General features: G+C 34.6%; 2 protein-coding genes across 3 annotated transcripts; both read right to left on the bottom strand.

Annotated features, from left to right (window-relative positions):
- Positions 1-8827: 8827 nt before the first annotated feature.
- Positions 8828-11981, bottom strand: LOC131653180 (uncharacterized). Its single transcript, XM_058923266.1, has 12 exons — positions 11772-11981; positions 11369-11677; positions 11172-11288; positions 10787-11092; positions 10454-10710; positions 10294-10368; positions 9928-10214; positions 9633-9824; positions 9436-9546; positions 9255-9336; positions 9068-9163; positions 8828-8982 (listed from the first exon to the last, which is right to left on the bottom strand). Exons 5-12 carry the CDS (start codon positions 10535-10537, stop codon positions 8884-8886), a joined length of 1026 nt encoding a protein of 341 aa, XP_058779249.1. The 5' UTR covers positions 10538-10710; positions 10787-11092; positions 11172-11288; positions 11369-11677; positions 11772-11981; the 3' UTR covers positions 8828-8883.
- Positions 11982-12075: 94 nt separating this feature from the next.
- LOC131653181 (dehydration-responsive element-binding protein 1A-like) lies at positions 12076-21555 on the bottom strand. 2 transcript variants are annotated; one of them, XR_009298978.1, is made up of 5 exons: positions 20563-21555; positions 20232-20363; positions 16584-18233; positions 15584-15670; positions 12076-12123 (listed from the first exon to the last, which is right to left on the bottom strand). XR_009298978.1 is itself a non-coding variant. In XM_058923267.1 (3 exons), exons 1-3 carry the CDS (start codon positions 21268-21270, stop codon positions 18084-18086), a joined length of 990 nt encoding a protein of 329 aa, XP_058779250.1. In that variant the 5' UTR covers positions 21271-21555; the 3' UTR covers positions 16481-18083. The 2 variants fall into 2 exon arrangements, 1 of the variants encoding a protein (XP_058779250.1); XM_058923267.1 differs by lacking the exons at positions 12076-12123; positions 15584-15670 and having other exon boundaries at positions 16481-18233.
- Between the last annotated feature and the right edge of the window lie 2271 nt (positions 21556-23826).

Genomic DNA, 23826 nt, shown 5'->3' with positions numbered 1-23826 from the left:
CGAATGGCTTGCATAGGACATCATCTTTGACATGTTATCCAGATGTTGAAACAAATCAACTCAACATGTTTCTTTGTCAAATAGAACTTCCACCTGATTTCTCTTACAAGTTATATATCTTATTTAACTAATTTCTACTATATTAGTTTTACCAAACATAATGCCAATTCAAATTATAGAGAAATAACAGGTTTGCAAGCAAACATCACCAACACCAATTACTTTAGATACACCATAATTACCCATCTTCAACACTCCAAAATCACCAGAAGTATAAGATGTAAAGAAATCATTCCTTGGTTTAACATGCAATGTAACACCACTATCAACTATCCACATGCTCTCGTCTAATACAAGATTAACATACTCATAATCATGAAGAATAACAAGATCATCACTAGTAGCATTAGTAACACGATCATCATCATGATCAACATGATCTCTTTGTTTAGACTTACCTTTCTTGCCTTTATTATCCCTTTTTCACTAATCACAATACTTTTGTACGAGTCCTGTTTTGTGACAATAATGACACTCCAGATTCTTGTATCATGGCTTAGACTTGCTTATGCTATTCTCTCTACCACCCTTCGGTTCCTTTTTCTGACTTCTCTCCTATTTTCAGCGACAAGTACCTCAAATTGAGATGAAGAACCATGTTCCTTCCTTCTCATCTACTCATTAATAATACAACCCTTAGTCGTTTCTAAAGAAACAACACCTCTAGGAGAAGAACTTGTAATAGAAACTCGAAACGTCTCTGAAGACTCTGGTAAAGATAGCAATAGAAAAAGTCCCAAAATTTCATCATCACATTTAATACCCATTCCTGACATATGATAAATGAGCCCTTGAAATTCACTCGTGATTTAAATAGAAGTCCCCTCCTTATACTTTAAACTTATGAAGCTATTTAACAAGAACAATTTATTATTCCCTGATTTAGAGGCATACAAGGACTCTATCTTCTCCCACAAAGTTTTTGCATATGTCTCATTAACAATATAATTATAAACATTATCTTCTACAAATTGTTGAATCAAATAACATACCTGTTGATGTTTAAACTGCCATTCTTCCTCAGACACATAATCCAGCTTTGCAGAACTAAAAATTGGTAAATGAAATTTCTTCATAAATAGTAAGTATTTCATCTTACCCTTCCATAAATCGTAATTAGAACCATTTAACAATACCATATTCATCTTTGTATTTGACTCCATCATTCAAACAAGTAAAATAACTCTTAACCAAGAGCTCTGATGTCACTCTGATGGGAAATTAAGCCATAATAACAAACCAATACGCAACAGATATAAAATTCCCTACATTTGTAGGAACCTTGAAGATCAACAATAAATATAAGACGACAAATCAAACAAATAAATGCACAAACAAACATCGATATTTTTAACGTGTTAAACCCCTTAATATGAGAGTAAAAACCACGAGTCGTCCAAACCAACGAAATAGCTCCACTATAATTAATAGAGGGTATAAGAAAGTCTTAAAGTGATTCACAAACAAGTTCTAACAACTGCAAATACAAAGCAAAACTAACTTACAAATAAGAATAAAAAAGCTGAAAATAACCTAAATTTGTAGCTCCAATGCGAGACACATATCTCTCAGCTCAGACCTTGTTTTCAAATTCGGAATGGTAAAATAGTTTGTAGATGTTTTGAAATTGGATGCATTTTGTGGTAAAACATTCCTGTTATATGTGTGTGGAATTGTGCATGATTGTATGGTTGAGCTAGTACATGTTTTCGTTGGATGTCATGCTCGATGTCATGACATTTGTGTCTGACAGCAGTAGCTGTTACTTTTTAGTTATGATGTTTCCTTATTTATCTCAGGCTACTATTTAGGAAACTATATATTGTGTGTTGTATGATTTGTGCTAAAATATCTCGGATTACAGTTTTTGAGAACACCCCAATGATGTGGAAATTAGGTTAACTTGGTTAACCCTAATTTATGTGTGGAAGGCCCATGGCCCAAGTCCTGTTGCCTGCTGACTATAAGAAGACTGCAAATCCTACTTTCAGAGGCAGAGTTTTTGAGCGTGAAGATCATTATACTCTCCGTGTTTCCACCGTGTGTATTTTTATTGTTACTTGTGATCCAAGTAATTCTCACATAGATGATTGCTTTGGAGTAGGGTATCTTTGTTGGTTATGTACTTTGTCACTTTAAGCTTTTAAGCACGAGTGTGTGTCTCTTGATTGAAGCTTTTAAGTAGATCAAGGTGTGTTTTTAAAGTGTGTCTTCTCTCTAATTTGTTTAATGTTTTTTTGTTGTAATCACTGCTGTGATTGAGGGGGAGTGAATGGAGATACTCAAGTCTAGGAATAGATTGGAATTACATTGGGTAGGTCTTAAGTGAGGAGTTGTAAACGGGGGAGTTTAACTCCGAATTAATTCTTCTTATATTGGATTCCCTCCCTGGCTTGGTAGTCCCCAAAGTAGGTATTGTTGTATACCGAACTGGGTGAACAATTTGATGTGTTCTTTACTGTTTTTATGCACTTCTGTTTTAACGTTTTGTTCTGTGTAATTGTGGATGTCATAACATCCAGTACGACATCGCGTGTGAGTTACTAGAATTTTCATAGTTAAAAACATGAGTTGCGAACATGATCACAAAATTTCAGCTCGATCCAACGATGAACAAATTGGGGATTGTCGATTTAGTGAGACTAATGCAGAAAAACGGGAATGAGTTTCTCTCCTCTTTTCTCTCTTTTGAATCCTTATTTTCTCTTTATCTCTCTTGATCTTAAATTGAAACTCTCCACTTAAATAAGTGAGATAAATGTGCTATTCATATTTAGGCTTTTCACCACATAGGAAGGGAACTCAAACCCGACAAAATATAAGTTTTAAAATAAATATTTAAAACAAAAAGATTTTTAAAATTATTAATGTGTTATAAATATTAATTATTTAAAAAAAGTACTCATAAGGGCTGTTTTTTAAGGCAAAAATAATGAAATTAACCAAATTGTTATAAATGTCAAAACATAAAAGATTGCGAAAAACATGAACATTCATTTTATAAATATGTTATAATTATATTTTCGGAGTCTCAAATTAGGTGTTCTAATTGAAATCACACTTTGTAAAATAATAATTATTTGTTTATTTATGTTTTGAGCCGCTCATAAGACCTAAGACGAAAGTCCTAATGATAAAGCAAGGGTAACACGCACGAAGAACAAGTTAATCTCCATTCTCCATGAGATAGGCAATTCCGCCTTGAGGAGTACTGTTGGCCATCCAGATCAATCAGACGATTGGCCGCACGCAAATCACGTTACACCCCATGCATTCTGTTTCAAATCATACCCACCGCTATTTAAGATGGAAAACACCCCATTCTCAGGTATTCAAATTCATTCCCACTCTTACATCACTTTTCCATCAAAGTGCGTTAGAAGTTCAGATCTCCCCCATTAGAAGTTCAGATCTCCTATGTTGGAAGTACAAATTTCTGCATCTTGATCTTCTTCCTAGAATCTCAAATTCCTTTCCATCAGATCCTTTCTCAGATTCATCAATTATATGGAGGCATCCCAAGCCACTCGCCCCGCCATTCAACGGAAGATTGCTACCACTACTACTGAAATCTTTAAAGATGCACTTCATCTTCCTCAAACAGTGGTCAACCTAGTCTTGGTAAAATCTTCATCCAATCCTTCACTACAAGATTCCATTCAACCAAGAATCGTTCAAGGAGTATTTCAGACTCTTTTGTTCGGATCTATGCAACAATTTCATTACAGATTTTTTTTGCATAGAACTCCATCTTTACATGTGATTCTTGGACATGAAACTGTAATATTTCATATACTTTTAAATGCTTATTTCTCTATCAAGTGAGACAAATTGAGTAATTAGTGAGCTAAGAAGAGACTAAATTCTTTATTAATTATCTTAATTCTTACTAGTAAGGGAGGATAATTTGGTAATTTTGATGAATGACATTTTTTAGAATATGAGAGAATGGCAAGGGCAAGTTGGTCATTTTATCCACTAAAGGACAAAACACCATCATACATATCATTCTCACTCTCTCATTTCCATTTATTTTTGCATTTTTTTATTAAGAGAAAAAGAGAAAGAGAACCTGAAGAGATGAAGAAGAAAAAGTGCTTGGATCAAAGAAAAGGAAGAAGATTTTCCTTCATCTCATCACTACTTCATCATAATCTTTCATTATTAGAGGAGGGTTCTATTTTAGTTGTAGCTTTGGGGGAAATTCTCTTGAAAATTTGGGAATTAGGGTTTGTGAATCCTTGATATGTTATGGAATTGATGATTGAGATATGATTCTTGATGTGTCTTGTGTTATTGTTGATAATACATGATGATATGTTGTTTTGAATTCGTATAGTTGTTGTGTTGTGGTTGTATTGGTGTTATGTTCATGTTGTGAAATCATATGATAAAACTATGTTGTTGTTGTCGTTTCTTGATGTTAATAAATGGTGATTACATGAATTGTGTTGTCATGGTTAGAAGTTTATGAGGTTAGGAAATGATGAAAACATAGTTGTCCTTATATCATTGTATGATGAGGAATACATGGTTAGAGATGCTTGGATATGTTAGACCATGATTACACATGGATAATAGTTGTTAAAGGTTGAAGAAGATGGTTTAAAAATGGATTTATGCCACTCTTGAAAACAAAGGCTCGCTTAGCCACAAATGGCACACTAAGTGAGACTGCTGATTTGGGATTTTGACTTAGCTCGCTTGGACCTCGCTTGGCCGTGGCTAGGCGAGACTATTGATTCGAAAATTAAGTAGTACTGAAAATAGCGTATCTTGAGTTTCGTAACTTGAAATGAGACGCAGTCATATGCTTTAGAATGTTTGTTTAAAGCTTTATCTCGTGATGATGCTTGATGGTAATTAATTTCATGTTTGCTCTTTGTGAATGGATTGTACTTTCCTTTACTTATGTGTGCCATGTTCCATAGATAATGCAAACGTAATGAAATAAAATGAACGATAATTGATCAAATTTATAATAATGAATTAGTTTAGCCCTATGATATTAGTTAGGTTATAATGTAAAGAGAGATGAACTTTGGTTATGATGAATAAATTAGGCTGTGATGCTCGATTGTGAAAGGTACCTCAGTGTGTACTCATGAGCGAGTAGTCGCTTGAGATTAATCATTCCATCTCAGGAAATTCCCAAATAGCATGGATGGGGAACGATAATCTAGTTAAGAGTTAATGGGATTTATATAGAAACATAGTATGATAATGTGATTAATGAGTATAATCACATAGTGACTGTTGAGAATAATCACGTATTCAAAAAGAACCTCTTTCCATGCTTATCCCGAGTTTGACCCTTATGTAAAGTAGTGATTAGGATATACAAACTATTGATTTGAAACCTCAAAGTGGGTTAGAGTTCCATACGAGGAGTGAACCTCAAAGTGAGTTAGAGTCTCATTCGAGGAGTGAACTTCAAAGTGGGTTAGAGTCCTATACAAGGAGTGGTCCTTAAAGTGGGTTCTAGTCTCATGGAGGAGCAAAATTCATAGTGGAAAGATGATTCCTTGTGGGGGCATCTGTGATATGTGTCCCCTTTTTCTAGATGTAGGATTGGCCAGGTAAAGTTGTCCGACGTGACAAAGATTCGTGACCCGTGTCCATAGTCCTAGATGTAGGATTGGTCGGGGAAAGATACTTTGTTGTTGCATTCTCTGGTAGTGATTTATTGAGTTATGTAGAATCAAGTTTACATGTTTCCATACAAGGCAAAAACTCCTTAGATGCTTAAGTCCTTGTGCTATTGTGTAAGTGTACACAAGTTGGACAAAGTTGAACAACTAAAGTTAAAATATCGTTTAATGGTTACATTAGAGTCAAATGGACCCATAAGATAGGAGAGCCCACTGAGATTATTATTTCACCATATTATATTGTTGAATTTCAGGTAATTTTGAGCAGGTCAAAGGAACTAGCAAGGTTGTATGAAGAAGTTCAGAGATTTTATTATGTTTTATAGTTATTTCCACTATTCATATGTATACTTTGTGTATATCATCATTTTTTATTAGGAACTCTTGTATATCATGTGCCATATGATGTATATTATATTTTTGGACATGTATATATGAATGATGCCGTTAGGCACGTATGTTGTGTCCATACCAATTAACATTATGTGTAATATTAATCTAGATGCATATTATATGTGGGTATTACAGAAACTTTCCATGAACTTGAGCTATCATAGGCCAACTCCAAGATTCAATAAGCTACTAACTCGGCGAAAGTGTGTACAACATTGTGCAACAACATAACTCAGAATTCCTGGCTAAAAGGCTGTTTAGGATAGAAGAGATCCTACAACACATCAATCCAAAGAATAACACTATGCGGGAGGTAAGCTCTCAAAAAAAATCAAGCTTTCATTCTATTATCTTAATCATGTGGTGGGGAACATGTGATTTGGATAACAAATATGGAGCGTCTGATCTTAATCATACAGTCAGGGGCGTTGTAGTCTTTTTACCTTGTTTTTTGTTTTCATTTTGTTAGTCGGGCTTTGCTTCTTGGGCTTAGTTTTTTGAATCTCTATTTACTAAGGCCTCACCCGTTTTTTTATTTCTGCACCCATCTTCTAATCTATAATTTTCAATGATTGTTTTAATTATTTATTTGATTATTAATTTGATTAATTTTTATTATTATGAGTATTAAAACTGTCACAAACTCTGTTTTATTTTCAAGACAATATGTAGTTATTTTTTACAATTAAATAAAAATCTCTATCAAAATTTAATCGACTTCAAACCACTTTTCTCAATAAAAATCGAATTAAAAAGGACAATTGGATGCACATCCTCTTAATCCTTGAATAATCGGACCCGAGGCGTAAACTTTGTTCGAACTGATTATTCGTCTTCCGCTAGAACTTTTTCTTAATAAAAAAATCTGATTAAAAAGGACAATTGGCTGTACATCCTTTTGAACCTCAAGTAATCGGACGCAAAGTGCACACTTTGTTTCAACCGATTATTCGTCTTTCGCCAAAAATACATAATCAAACTTGAATTAAAAAAGGACAAACGGATGTTCATTCGCTTGATTCTCGAGTAGTCAAATGTGAAGCGCACATTTCATTCTAGTTTAATACTCGTCTTCCACAAACATGATTTTAATAAATAATTGGATTGAAAAAGGAAAATTGGGTGTACTCCTTTTATTTTTGAATAATCGAAAGCAAGGTGTACACTTTGCTCGAACCGATTATTTGTCTTCCACCTAAAAACAACTTCAACCAATCAAACCTACTTTTCCCGCCTCTGCACGGCGAAAACTTTTCATAAACAAATGATATTCTATCCATTCCAATGTGAAGCACAAACTAACCCTTCAATCCTCTCATGTGCAAGTAGCTAGCAACTTTGTTCACTCGAATGCGGTCAAAACATAATCTATGAGAATACGGATCATGTTTTCTCCATTCCAACACAAACAACGATCCCTACTCCCATGTTTGGGTAGCAAGCAATATTTTCTACTTGAATGCGACATCAACATATTTTTCTAAAATCTCCAACAAACAAACATTTGCTACCCATAACTACGTAGCTTTGGGTTCCCCATCGTACCTAGAGATACGTAGGAGCGAGATTCAACGTCTCGTCAAATACCCTAATAAAAAACCTAATTTCCCCCTTTATTTCCTTTTTTAAATAATCACAATAATTAGAAGAAATCAAATACCTTATGCTAACACTCTTATTCACACAATTAACTAGACAGTTCCTGTTAAGTACAATGGATGTGTGAGGTGCTAATATCTTTTCCGCGCATAACCGACTCCTGAACTTGAATTTGGTTGCGATGATCATATTGTTTTTTATTTTAGGGTTTTATTGATGTTTTCCCTTGTAAAAATAAACTTTGGTGGCAACTTCATTGAATTTAGAGCGTTCATCCGCTCGGGTATTTTTTCGTGCCATGAAAATTATCATAGGATAATTGAATATGGCTCGGACTGGATTTACCAAATTTTCCTTATTTTCCTATTTTTTTATTACAAAAAGAGGCCTTCATATATTTTTAGTTCTGAGGGAGTAACTTTTTAAATAGTAACTTGTGTAATTTGCACTACAACGAGGAAGGGCTTTAAAAGCGCTTTTTATAGCCTTTAAAAGCGCTTAAAAGCGCTGTGAAAGGTGGCGCTGGCGTAGCTAACAAAAGCGCTTCTAAAAGCGCTCTGGTAGGCCTCCCCTATAAGAGCGCTTTTCTGGATGTAGGACCCCCTTTAAGAGCGCTTTTCTGGAAAAAGCCCTCTGGTAGGCCCCCCTTTAAGTGCGCTTTTTCTAGAAAAGCGCTGTGATAGGCCCCCTTGTGAGAGTAAAAAATAAAAAAAAACGCAACATACTAAAGCGCTTTTGGAAAAGCGCTCTTATAAGGTGGGCTTTAAGAGCGCTTTTTCTGGAAAAAGCGCTCTGATAGCCCCCCCTATAAGAGCGCTTTTCCAAAAGCGCTTTAGTATGTTGCTTTTTTTTTTTTATTAATCTTTGGCAGCGCTTTTACAAAGAAGCGCTTTAGTAGGTGGGCCTTTAAGAGCGCTTTTCAAAAGCGCTTTAGTTGCTAAATGAGGTATTTTAATGTGCAGCCTGTAATTTAATCCTCCCAGTCGACCTGTAATATTTTCGACTTGTAATATGTTTTCAACCTGTAATATTTTCGACCTGTAATTTATTTTCGACGATATTATTTCAGCCATCAGTAAGACAATATATATATACTAATATAATACCATTATAATATCCAAAATTATATATATACATCATTACAACATCAATAATATTATAGTTCAAATCGACACAAATCCTACATGAAAAAGCGCTGAATATAAAATTGACACAAATCTTCTTTGATTTCTTCCAACTTAAGCTTCGGGTACGCAGTAGCACGGAATTCGTCAAGGTACTACAAAACAAAAACATAATATGAATGATATATTTAGTTAAATGTAATAAATTATATGAAATTATCTTAAGTTATAAATTCATACCGTGAGCGGAATCTCTAATTGATTCGCCTGAAGGATTTCTTTCATATACCTCAAAACAAAGTATCCGCAATCGTAACTGTTTCGCTGTTGCGGACACTACATAGAAAAACAAATAAGATTCTATAGTTGTCTTGTTTTATCAAGTAGCATAAATATATTATAAGCAACATTGTGAAAAATAATGTACCTGCACTTGGATCCAAGTAATGTTGTTAGATTTAGTTCGGGATACCTGTGCGTCCCGTTGACTTCGGAACACTTGTATTGATCTAATTAACAAATATATAAAAGCATATGTTTAGATCAATCCCACAAATAAGTAAATATATAAATATACACGAATATATATTTAGAACGATCCCACTTACAAATCAACGATGTCCTTCATGGCCTGATAATTGGTCCATTCACCATTTACCGAATTCAGATAATACACGACTTCCCTTATAGGGTTGATAGCAAGCAGCAACCAGTGTGCTCTATAAATTAAAACAATAGGTTATATGAAAATTTTGCTATACACAAAAGAAACAGAGATTAGATGAACAAAGAATGAGAAACTAACCCTACTGGTCGGGTATTATACGCCCAAAGATGCAGACTTTCTGTATTGCCGGTGGACATGAATCTATCTACTAAGCGCTGTCTAACTGATTCCGGTTCCGAAGCAATTGCCATTCCGCTGCAGTGGGCGGAAGACACGAAACGGAATCTGTTAGACAACGGAGTCCCGCGCAACACTCTGTCATACAACAACCTTAAATAAAAACATAATAAACATTAGATTATTTTCATTGAAATGTGTAAATAAATTATATTGTGGGACTAATTAAATAATATATCGGATGAGTGAATATTACCGGATGTATGAGTGCATGTTAGTGACGCCTAGTTGATCATGCTTAAAAATCTCCTCCAAGTCATCAATTGTAATAAGTGACTTGAATTCAATACCAAAGACACTTTCATCCATAACGATTTCACGTAAAGCACCATCCTTCAAATCGGACATATCAACCATTGTTGCGAGCGTCGACCGGTACCGAGGCACAAAAGCACCGCCTTTTTTTCCCGCTGGCTTCGGAGGACCAGTGGGTGGTACGGTACGAACTTGCTGCGTCACTTGTTGTGACTCCCGAGCGGATGCCTAAAAATCATATAAGTTAGGTAAAATATAAAATCATGCAGATTTAGATTCAGATTAATTATTAACACTTTAAATGTACCTCTTTTAGTGATGCAACGGACTCCTCCTCCTGTAAAATCCCTTTACCCTTAACTGTGGGTTTTATAGGAGCAGTCTAAAATTAAAATGTAAAAAATAATTAATAAACGGTTTAGAATTGACATTCGAAAACTAAATGATTCATATCGTTTTCAATATACCTCATCACTAATGGTAATGAGCTCCGAGGGCCATGCAACAAATGATCCTATTGCATCTCGCAGCAATGTCGTCTCTGAGACCATGTCAGGTCCGGTAGCATCGCATCATGATCTACTACAACATCCACCGATACTTTCAGGTGTCCATCCGGGAGCGGTCTATGGTGAAGTAAATCTCCCAAAGTGTTGTGCACTTTTCCCTTGCCAACTAGTCGATAATTCGGTTCCGATAAGTATAGTTGGCAAAATGAAATGCCCTAAACCAATAGTAAATATAAAGTCATTATCATTAATAAAATAGAACAATTTAAAAGGAAAAAAAATTATAATTACCTCGGGAAATTTCCTTTGATAGTTGATACTAGCCTTATCACTAGTTTCTTTCACCGATGAAATGTTACACTTTTCTCTCATATACGCTTCTTTATCTCTTTGCAATTCAGAGACTTGTGCTTGCAATTCCGCCAACTTTTGCAACACTTCTTCATTTGAAGGATTTCTTCTCCTAGGACTCTTATAAAAAGAGGTTGGATTCACACCATGACCCTTACCCCTCACCCGACCGGGATACTCAGGAGCATCTAGTGCTCTACTAAGTACGCTCCCCTCACCGGTGGATGCCGATTGCGACAAGGTCTCCTGTAATTCATTTACATTAAAAAATCATTTATATATTAAAAAACATTTGATTTAATTAAAGACACAGTATTATACTTACACATTGAGTAAAAACTCTCTGAACTTCGGGATCGACAGCTTGACTCTTGCCCACACGAGCTTCCCTCCACAACACATGTACAGGAAGTGAGGTTTCCTCACTTTTAGACTCCTCTAACTATGCATTGACACAAATGATAAAATCGTCAAATAAAACACATTTAGACAATTAATTAAAATGCATTTCTATTTACTTACAAGTTTATCCTCTAAGCGTGCATATCCCATACGCCCTTTTTTGTATGGATACGCGGGTTTGGATGCTCTCGCACTATTCGTGGCACTCCTTTTCCGAAAATCTTCATCTCTTTGATTTACAAACTCAGCCCAATCTTTTTCACCAATGAAGATCTCATACTTTTTTGGCCGTCCCGGTGCCTCTTCAAGAAAGTTTCCATCTTTATCCTTAAGATAGGTGTTTGTCAAAAAGGCTTTCCACCCTCTATATCTTTTGCCGGCCAAACTAAGTATGTAGCGTTTACGATCATCTGGTATCTCAAAAGTCCTCTGCAAAAAAACATACGCATAGTGTGTTAGTATAAGTAATTTAAACAATTTATCGTCAAGATAATAACAACAATTAACCATATATGATATATACCTGAAGCTCGTCCCAAATCGCTTTTTTTTCGCATCCAACTCTTCGCTTTTCAGATTCTATTTAGCTGTGGAGACCGGAATATGCATACGAACAAGTGTACCAATATAGCTGGTCAACTTTGCAGAATTAGGACCAATTGCTTGTTTATCAGAATTCCAATCCAAACGGTATATTAATCCTTGGTCTCTATGTCGAACGATTCCCTTCATAATAGTGATGCCTCGTGCAACTTCTTTTTCTTCAGTATCAGGTGGAGCATTTGTATCCGTGGCATCTCTTTCTTGAGCATCTCTTTCTTGTGAGTTTTCTTGTGAGTTTTCAGGTGGAGCATCTCTATTCGGAGCCATTTAACCTGTATCAAACAAACTAAAGCACATTAGTACACTATTAATAAGCTAACAATCTATACAAGTAAAATGGAAGTCAAACCATGCATGTACAAGTGTATCGGAAACGAAATCGGTACAAATCAAAATAAGCGTAAAAAAATAAAGTTGTCGAAATTGAATGAAATTTACATGGCTATGGTAAAACGTCCCCACGGACTCAAAAATAAAGTCAGTTTTCCGAAATTCAGACCCTAAGCCCGACTTTTGATTACGGGCAGAAGCAAAACCGATAAAAAAACAGTCCCGAAATGTAAAGATAAGTGCATGAGCAGCTCCGAAATCGTCAAAATAGTATAGTTACATGTAAAGAAGTCGACAAACAGATACATGGTTCAAAAGTTATGTACAAAACGAGAATATGCACCAAAATTGAATAAGTACTATACTATTGATTAAAACAATCGGTACAAATTGAATAAAACAAATTAGTCGGAATATGTATACTATTACCTTTATCACTAACGTCTCTTTCTTTTCTTGGTAGAATTGTGTTCTACGCGTCTCTTAACAACGCGGACGGTTGGATTGATCCAAATACCCTCATTATGATCATTTCTAGTACAAGATTCATTCTCATTTTGATCGTTTCTTGTACAAGATTCAATGCCAACACCAATATCACCTTGATCTTCAATGTTTTCATCAACTATTTTGTTAGATAAAAGCACTATAGACCATTTCGTACTTGTCGGATCATTGACATAGAACACTTGTTTAGCTTGAGAGGCTAGAATGAAAGGCTCATCTTTGTACCCTACCCTATTGAGATCCACTTGCAAAAATCCTGACTTATCCATTCGTATGCCACTATTATTTTCAACCCACTTGCAACCAAATACAGGAATCTGAAACTTCGCGTAATCAAACACCAAAATGCGCTCGATAACCCCAAAATATGACAAATTTGCAAATTTCGGATTTAAGTCATTCGCACTTGATATGTGCATTGCTTCAGCTACCAAGGTAACACCACTATTTTGCATAGTACTTTTATCATCCTGTTCTTTGGTATAAAATGTGTATCCATTAATAGCGTATGCGCTATAAGAAAGCACAATTATAGTTGGACCATAGGCTAAACATCTCAACCTTTCTGTTACTGAAGTAACAACTATCTCTTTTTGCAATGTTGGTAAGATCGCGGGATCGACCACCTTACTGCAAATTGACCTGAAGAAGAAACACAGCTTAGTTATTGCGCTTCTTACTTTTTCTGGCAGAATAGAATGTATACCTATTGGTAAAAAATGTTCCATTATAACATGACAATCATGCGTCTTCAAACTCTTTAACTTGAGGTCTTTCATGGACACAAGTCTTCTAATATCTGAAGAGTAGCCTTCTGGAACTTTAACTTCACTGAGGAACTTACATAATGTTTTCTTCTCCTTTCTAGATAGAGTGTAAACAGCAGGTGGCAGATATGTTCGTCTTCCTTTCGTCACGGGTCCCAATTCAGTTCTCATCCCCATGTTTACCATGTCCTTCCTTATGTTAAGGCCATCCTTAGACTTTCCTTGTATATTGAGTAACGTACCTATGACGCTGTCAAATACATTTTTTTCAATATGCATAACATCCAGGAAATGTCTTACGTACAACGACTTCCAATATGGAAGTTCAAAAAAAATGGACTTCTTCTTCCACCCACCCTTGACAAGTGAATGTGCAAAAGGCTTGCCAAACTGAGTGCTCACATCTTTCACCTTTTCAAAAATTTGATCACCTGACAAAAAAGGCGGGGCTGTACCATGTTCGGCCTTTCCGTTGAATGCTTTTCTCCACCCACGGTAGTGATGATTAGAATTTAAGAATCTACGATGGCCGAGAAAGACATTCTTCTGACAAAGCTCCAATCGTGTCGTATCGGTTTCATCTTCACAAACGGGACACGCCTTTTGACCTTTATTGCTGTACCCGGATAGATTTCCGTATGCTGGAAAATCATTAATTGTTCCAAACAACATCGCCCTCAAGTTGAAACTTTCCTTCCTATACCCATCGTAAACCTCCACACCGTTGTCCCACAAAAACTTTAAATCTTCGATTAACGGTGCCAAGTATACGTCTATGTCATTCCCTGGTTGTTTAGGCCCAGAAATTAGCATAGATAACATCATGTACTTACGCTTCATACATAGCCACGGAGGTAGGTTATAGATCATAAGAATCACAGGCCATGTGCTATGCGAGATACTTTGAATACCATGCGGATTCATTCCATCAGTAGACAATGAAAACCGAAGGTTTCTTGCTTCTTTTCCAAATTCAGGATAATCAGTATCAACTTTCATCCATTGTGGTGAGTCTGCCGGATGTCGCAACTTTCCATCAATAATTCTTTCATCTGCATGCCAAGTCAAGTGTCTTGAATCGGTCTCACTATGATACATGCGTCTAAATCTCGGAATTATAGGAAAATACCATAAGACTTTAGCAGGAGACAACTTTTTCTTATATCGAGGGGCACCACATTTAGGACACTCATTCAACGCTGCATACTCGTTTCGAAACAAAACGCAATCGTTTGGACATGCATGTATCTTATCATAGCTCATGCCAATAGAGGACAACATCTTTTTGGCTTCATACGTTCGATTGGGAAGAACATTATCCTCTGGTAGCATATCTTTCATAAGGGCTAATAACTCTGTGAAACTTTTATCCGACCATCCATTGTCCGCCTTTAAGTTGTACAACTTTAACACCGCAGACAATCTTGTGAATTTTGAACAACCATCATACAACGGTTTCTCTGCATCGCTTACCAACCTCTCAAACATTTTGGGACAATCCGCAAGATCTTCTTCAAGCGCTTCTGCAATCTCTTCGACTCGATCGCAATCGTATGTGTCTGTGCAATCGTCGTTTGAAGCATACTTCCTATTACACCTCGACTCAGCATTCCCGTTACTTTTCTCACCATGCATTGTCCAACATGTATAACTTCTATCAATTCCAAACCGTAGTAAATGGGATCCCAACTGTTCCCCGTCAACCTTACCCCCATAACAGCAACCCAAGCAAGGACACGGCATTCGAAGCGGGTCTTCGGAGTGCTTAACCGCAAACTCAACGAATTCCCATACCCCTTTCTCGTACTGTTTCGACAATCGGTTTGAATTCATCCATGTCTTATCCATGTCTTAATTAAGCTAAACAAATGCTTCTTGGTTTCTCTATCAGGTACTAAGGAATTCTGTCAAGATAATAAATAGCTATCATCATAATAGAATACCTAATCAGAATACCTAATCAGAATACCCGAATTCTTAAAGAAGACATTACCTTATTTCAAGGTAATATAAGTCCACAAACCAAAAAATTGGTTGAGAGACACTAAATTGATATTAAATAGAACCATAAACAATAAACTATAAGCAGAAAATAACAAACTATAAGCAAGAAGAAAGGGATAGTAACCTGAGTTAGACTTGATGTGGGAGATGGGTAGGTTTGAATCGGCGTTGTACAAGTAGAAACCAGAGACTTCAATATCTTTAATATCCCCTGAAAAACAATCATCACCCAAATGTTATAGCAATTCTAGATACATAGTACCGCAAGGTAAATCAAAGTTTAACAACTACTTAGAAACCGGAGGCTTCAAAGTAACTGTAAAATTAAACACACACACGATGTTGTTAAATACACCACTACTAACACAATATCAAAAAAACCCCAATCTAGATTGAACATATTAAAAGCAGTTTCTATATATTAAAGATGCTTGCTTGAAAATCACACACACTAAATACAGTGAAATTATTAGTAACTGAGACTACATTTGTGGCGCAGGACACAACAAAACACATACTGTCATCGCCATAGCAGCGCCATTAAAAAACTATCTTATTTAACTTGGTTAATGTCCTAAGCTAACAATGAAGAATACGAAGACGACGGAGAAGATGAAATAATGGTCATTGAAATTTGCCTAATTAGTGTGTGTAGTCTGATGGTTGATATTTGATTCTATGCACATTGGAAAAATCTATAACTATGATATATTTTGATTGTTATACTTGTATGCCTCCCTTTGATTCAATTTGAACATTTTGTTTTTGTATGACTCACTATGTTTCATGTGTGGATGGTTCTGTGTTTTTGAGTGCTAACTAGTATTATTGTATCATTCATTCTATATGTCAGCATCCTATTAACATGGACAGAAATTGAATCATTCATTCTAGTATTATTGTATCATTCAATATTCTATATGTCAGCATTCTATTCATTCTATATGTCAGTATTCTATAGACAAAATCTGTATGCTTTGAGTTAACATGGACAGAAAACCCATTCATTAAAACCCATTCTATAGACAAAATCTGCATTCTACAGAAAACCCATTCATTAAAACCTAACACAAAACCCTAAAACTACTACAAACCCTAAAACTACAACAGTGAATTTCGCTAACCTTCAAAAAGTGAAACTGCTCAGCGAGAACGACGGCGGCGGCGAGAAGATGTTGAGTGGTGGTCGGTGTTGTGGAGGTTGGCGGCGACGATAGACGTTGAGTGGTGGTCGGTTTTGTTAAGGATGAACGATGAAGAAGAGAACAGTGAGGGCAGTGAAGAACAGTGAGAACGATGAAATAATGAAAGACAAAACGCGTCTGTTTTAATTTGTTTTAAAAAATTTAATTTTAAAATGACCTACGTCAGCGCTTTTCAAAAGCGCTTTCATAGGTAACCTTATACCAGCGCTTTTTCGCTAAAAGCGCTTTCGTACCCTATACCTATACCAGCGCTTTTTGAAGCGCTTTCATATCTACCCCTATATCAGCGCTTTTACAAAGCGCTTTCGTAAGGTGGGCTATACCAGCGCTTTTGAAAAGCGCTTTTGTAGACATTCCCTATACCAGCGCTTTTTTAATGTTTTTTTAGCGTGTTTTTTAATTTTGTTTTTAGTGAAGCCTATGCCAGCGCTTTTTCCAAAAGCGCTTTCGTAGGGGTGCTGCTAAAAGACAAATTTGGCATAGTGTTGCTACTGTAACTTTAGAAATGTAATTGTAAAACCAAGAGAGTTATGTATCTTGAACTGATATAATATAAAGGTTGTAAGTTGAAAGTGAGATAAAAGCTTTGTGTAAGATGCCGTGGGCAGAACCTGTAGTAAAATCTCATCTGTTAGTGGAAATTTGAAGGTGTTATCCTTCGGGGCTAGACTTAGGATAAAATCTCAATTGTTAGTGGAACTCTTAGTTGTTTCAGGTTGAAATAGGATAAATTTTGGGTGTTTTTCTTAATAACTTTACTCTTTATTTTCCCATCTCCTATTATCAATTATCAATTATCTTCTTCTTCTTCTTCTTCTTTTCTTCTTCATCTAACTGTCTTTTAAAAACTTCTCAAAAATCATTTTTATTCAATCAAAATTTTGAAAATATTTATATCACAATTCTCACACTTTCTTATGTTTGAAGTCACTTGGTAATCATGTGGTATTTGAGCCTGACTCTTTTTTGGAGACTAAATATTGTCTCAAGAGAAAAGATGACTTCAAAAATTCATTAAACTAAGCTCAATCTTTTCAATGGTCAAGGATATGCTTATGGTAAAGAGATTTTTTTTTAATGAAGGGGTGAATTATGATATTTGGGACATTGTAAAAAATGATCATTTTGTTCCCACATATCAAGTCTGGTCAGCGCATCTGTTTTGGGTACAGAGGGCCATAGGTTCGAATCCTGTCACCTTGATGTGATGGGCTGAAAGTGCACAGCCCGGCACAGCCTCTTTAGGCTGGCGAAATTTAGGCACAATTTATTAAAAAAAGCAAATTAACTATATTCTTCGATCCATGCTTTTCGTAACTTCCACAGGTTTTGCGCATAAATGGGTTCTTGATTCTGATCACCCATTCTTGAAGAAGCTTTCTCTCTCTTTTGGTAGTTAGTGATGTGCGAAAAACAAACCTAGAAATTTATAGGCAAAGAAGATAAAGAAAAAATGCAATACAATTTGATAGATAAAACCATTACCACTACCACTTTTAGTATTGATGAACTTTTCTGTGTATCACACACTATAACACTCGTAAAGAAATGTGGGCACCTTAAAGTTACCTATGAAGGTAAAAACAAGGTGAAAAAATGGTTAGGATGAACACATTAATCCATGAATATGAATTAATTAGAATAAAAACCGAAGAAAATACCCATGATAAGGATATAGTAAATCACTTAAGAATTTGAAGTAAATTTTTTTAAAATGTAGATTTAATTATTGAAATCCAAAGATGCTTTAGCTGTAGGTGAAACCTAAAGTCACTATGAGTTTTGAATCTAAAGACTTGTCTTCTATGAATTTAGCTTTTTTGATATAAAACATATTGCTGAAAGCGATGAAGATGATAAGAAAAAAAATGATTTGTACTAGTAGCTGATAAGGTCAAAGAATTAGAAAGTGATGAAGACATGAATCTTCTGTTCCCCGAATTCAAAATATTCCTAAGGCAAAAAAAGTACTTCAAAAATTTCAACATAAAAATGAACAAAGGTCATCCTTTATTCTAGCATGTCTCCAATGTGAAAAGAAATGTCACATAAATCCAACATGTCCTCAAAACTAAAGGAAACAATAAAGTTTCTAAAGACCACAAAAAGAGTTTGCCTTGCATAGTATTAAAACGACACGAACTCTTTCGATGAATTTAAAAAAGAGGAAGAAGCCAACATATATTTCATAAAAAACTACGATGAAAACGAGAGAAATTATGTCAAATCTCAATTTACTTGTAATGAGCTCTTATCCATCTATAAATTTTATTGCAATGAATTGAGTAGTTAAAAAAAAAAAAAATTCTCATCTTTAATAGACAGTCTCCTTTCTTGAAAATAAAAACAAAAACATAATCGAAAAAATAAGATTTCTTAAAGAAAAACAAAATTTCTTAATTGACAACTCTCCTTCCACTCTTTTTGATCTTTTATTGGATAAATATGTCAAGTATGTAGAATGTAAAATACTTGATACTTTATTGGTTAGTTAGCAACTCTCATTCTACTCCTTCTAATATTTTACTAATGTAAGACTTATGAAGATTTGCATAATACTCTTAAAAATTTATTAAAAGGAGAGATAATTTGAATATTTAGATAATCAAAGAAAGACTTATAATATGCCAAGTCATTTAAAAAACTTAATCACCTATATAAGACCTCTAAACATAATATGCCAAAACACTTTTTATCGTAGTAAACATGGTCATAGTTCTTCTTCCTCCTTCTTGAAAAAATATTATGAAACTTATATATGAAATGGATTTGAGTACAATATTTGAGTATTTTTTGAAGTATTTTTTTCACATTAATATTTGAAATTAATTTCTTTTGTCGACCAATCATACCTTAGAGTAGGTATGAGGAAACTAACTCCAATTTTTTATATTACACAAAATTGAGTTGACTCTTTAGTTTCCTTTGTCATTTTCCATTACTTAATTAAGCTTGAAAGCGATACATGAATGATTTAACATTTTCCTCTTTTACAGCCACACACGTTTAGAGATCAATTGCGCGTTTGCTTCTCTTTAATCTTTATTGATAAGTATATATTAACAGATTTAAGTATATATATATATATATATATATATATATATATATATATATATATATATATATATATATATATATATATATATATATAGAATTAATTACTAATAAGTTTACTGTTTTTTTCTTGCAGCATGAGGAAATTGCTGAGTTTACTAATGAGTAGCTTCTGGTCATGTAGTAAATTCAGAGTGACTATTCAAGTTTCACTCATTATTCTTTATACCATGGTTTTAAATTGTAGTTTCGGTTGCGGATGCAGTTGTGATTGCAGATGGTAGCAATTGTGATAATTGCATTTGCAGTGACTTGCATTTTTTTATGATAACATGTTTGAAAAACACAGTTGAAAAAATTAAGATTTTTCATCACTTCAGAAGTAAATTAAGTTTTAAGGCTTTGAAATTTTGAATTTTAATGAAAATACTTGTAAAAATATTCAGAACTGTATACACGGTTCCTAATGCGGTCGGATATATGATTTAAAACATGCTTTATACAATTCCTTACCAAAATGAAAACAAACATCGGCGTGTTTGCAGTCATGGTAACGATCATGATCCTTGATATTACTGCAAAATTTGACCAAAGAACTCCAATTGCAGTCACAGCCCAAATCACTGTAACAGGTTTTTTAAAATCCTACAAAAGAGAAGACAAGAATAAGACAATAGATTTTATTTTCTATGTCAAAAGTTGAAATTCCAAAACTATATTACTTCACATAAAAGCAACCAAAAAAAGTATTAATCAAAAAGGTTGTAGTGTAATAATATAGACATTTTCTATTCTAAAATCCAAAAATAAAGATAAATCAAGTTTTAAAGTTCCATAGTGATACCTCATCATCATCTTGAAAATCTTGTACATCAATATGTTCATACTCATGATCCCCAAAACTATGTGTAGGGGACATTAGAGCCATATTCCTCCATATATCAGGCATGTTCATCACTCCTTCTTCTTCTTCTTCCTCTTCTATACAAAACATATTCAACTTCTCTGTCGCCATGACCGGTACAATGATAACCGGTACAACAATGTCAAAATCCGGTACAATGATAACCGGTACAACGATGTCAAAGTCTGGTACAATGATGACCGGTCCAACGATGTCAAAGTTCTTATTCACTAAAGTTTTATCTGGTCTGAAAGCCTCGGCAGCTTCTGTAGCCGCTTTTTGTATATCTTTTGTATCAGAGGTTGCAGGAATAGGGAGTCGCCACACCGAGTCCGCAAAATTGAGACAGGCATAGCGGCCTCTCAGTGCCATCGCAGCAACATCGTGGGCTCGGGCTGCCATCTCGGCCGTTGGAAAAGTTCCTAGCCAAATTCTAGTCTTCTTGTTGGGCTCTCTCAGTTCGCACACCCATTTATCTAAGTTCCTCTTCCTCACGCCCCTATACACCGGGTGGCGAGTTTCCTTGAATATCTTCCTTCCTGCTGGCTTCTTCGGGCAACTCGCTGCTAACTGCATCTCCCATTCTGGCGATGAGGTGTTGTAGGAAGATGAAGCTGATGATAAAATGGGGTCACTAGTATAAAACATTTCAAAGTGTTGAAGAGAGTGGATATAGGTTTTTGATTGAGAATATAGGAATTGGAGAGAGTTAGTTTTAAGAGAGAGAAGAGTAAGATGTGTTGTATATATAGGCAAGCATGGTTGAAGGAAAGAGGTGAGGTAAAAGGGAGAGTGTGAGTGTGTGTGTTTTGTGTGAGAAAGCTAGTTGCCAAGTTGAAGGGTTTGTGATTGGTTATAATTTATTTGGAAAGAGAAAAGGAAACTGATGAGAAAAGAGAGTAAAGGAAGAGAAAGAAAGTGTGCCTGTGTGTAGTAATGTGACACTTTGCTCAAAACCAATAATGTTATCAAAATATCTCTTTTTTTTCCTCTTTAAGGCATCTTATAAAAAATTAGAATATCTATGCTACATCACTTTAGTTTTTTTTAACTAAAATACAAAATAAAAATATTACACAAAAAGCAATCAAAACACAAGTTGTATTTTAAAAATTACAATATGATCCAAAGTCATATACAAACATCATTTTAGCATTAAAAGAATTAGCCGTTGTGGATTTCAAAGATTGAAATTATTAGTTTTTTCTATGATTTAATCATTGTCCAGGATACCAAATCTACCATATCAACAATTATTTCTTCTTTATTCTCGAACAATTTTAAAATTAGATTGTTTTTGCATCTCAAAATAAAACAAATCCCAGCTAAGCTAACCAATTGAAAGGTATGCATTAATGAATTTGTCTACCATTTGATATCCAAATTGATAAAGTGATTTGCATAAATAAGTTATGATTTGCTAAAACACTACAAAAATCCAACCATCTAAAGACTTTTATTCATATCTTCAAGAAGAAGCCAGATAACTTAATTTTAAGTTTCATTTTAATATCTTATCTAAGAAATATTAGATATTAGTCTCTTAAAAATGTTCTGCTAGTCTAGTTTGCCATTTCAGTTAAATTTATGAGAGAAAAAAATGTTTTTGCATATGTGACATGACGGTAAGGCAATTGTTAAAAAATTGAGTCATAATATATATTAAAAAATTGATATTCTATTTAACCCAAAGGAAATTTGTTTTCGGAGGTTAAAAAATCTCCGTAAATAGTTAATAATGTGTAAAATAAATATAACAATTCTTCTGTTTTTCTGAAAGACGCATTGTATTTGATCTCATTTTTCATCAGCTCCAACCTTCCTGTTACTCTACTCTAAAGCTACATTAATCTTTTAAAATTTGTAAACACCCACCTAGTTACAAAATAAAATAATACAATAGTTATAAGACAATCAACATTCATATCGTAAGGGACTAATCCAATAGTTATAACTTATAAGATAGTCAACACACACCATAATCCTCTCCTTCTTCTGAATCATATATCATAGCTTTGATATACAAAAAATGTAACTTGATATACCAAATAATTGCATGCATATGTTCCTTATCATAACTCACCATGCAGATCAGAGAAAACTTAAAATGTCGAATTTAATTGCCTTAAAAGTAAAGTCAATGTGCTACACAAAGTATTACTACCTCTGTTCCTTTATATAAGAGACATTTCACTTTTTAGGTTCATTGAATAATCAATGTATCTGGTATGTATATTGACTATATACATTAATTATTTTATGAATCTAAAAAATGAATTGTCTCTTATATAAAGGAACATAGGTAGTATAAAATAGAGAATAGCAGGAAAAAAAGCCCATGGAAATGGTCTCATACAGTCATTCCTAAAGGATTGTCTATGTTGATATCATCGTTGTAATCTTGTAAGAAAAAATCAGCAACTAGTGGAGTGTGGACTAAACATTGAAGAGCGTTATTCATTTCCTATTGAACTCACACTAGAATGAAAAGAACGATATGTATCGACTGAAACTTCTAGAAGAATCTGTGAGCAAGAAATAAATTAGGGGAATCAAGCTTCCATAGAAGAACCAGTGCCAAGAAAAAAATTAGGATGAAGATGGAATCGTTGAAGAACAATCATGTGACGTGCTTAAAAGCCTTGGGAGCTCAATCAAAACCCTAAAATCCTGCAAGCGGTTGCTTCCTATGGCGGGCGATTTGAGAATCACGGAGAGGTGCATTTATTCAATTATCTCTAGAGCTTCTTTGGGGAATCTTGCGTTGTCTAACTAAAGCCACTGCCAATGCATATAAATAGATCTGAAATGAATGGAATTGATGCTACCAGAAGAAGAAACTGTGTCGGAGACTCTTGGTTTGAAGATCTGGTGCTTTTGCGTTTTCCTCTTTTCAAGTAAATTAAAGGAAATTAGGGTTCAGGGTGTTCAAGACGAGTTTGATTACAAATAACAATAATTTCAAAATAAATAAATAAGCCATATCAAATAACATAATACTAGCATGGGTGCCATGTTTGTGCAACTTAACAGGTTTTCACAAAATTTAACAGAATGGATTAATGTGACTAATGGATCAAGTTTTAAGGGCCTAAACATAAATATTTATTAATTAAAGGATGAAAGTAGAACCTTAAATTAAGTTAAAAGACCAAATAATGCATTAAGCCTTTTAAAATCTTCAAGATCTAGATATTTAAGATA

The sequence above is a fragment of the Vicia villosa genome, linkage group LG2, assembly GCF_029867415.1.
Source record: "Vicia villosa cultivar HV-30 ecotype Madison, WI linkage group LG2, Vvil1.0, whole genome shotgun sequence".
Lineage (NCBI taxonomy): Eukaryota > Viridiplantae > Streptophyta > Magnoliopsida > Fabales > Fabaceae > Vicia > Vicia villosa.
The sequence above is the reverse complement of the archived record's forward strand: the minus strand, read 5'-3'. Positions and strand labels throughout refer to the sequence as shown.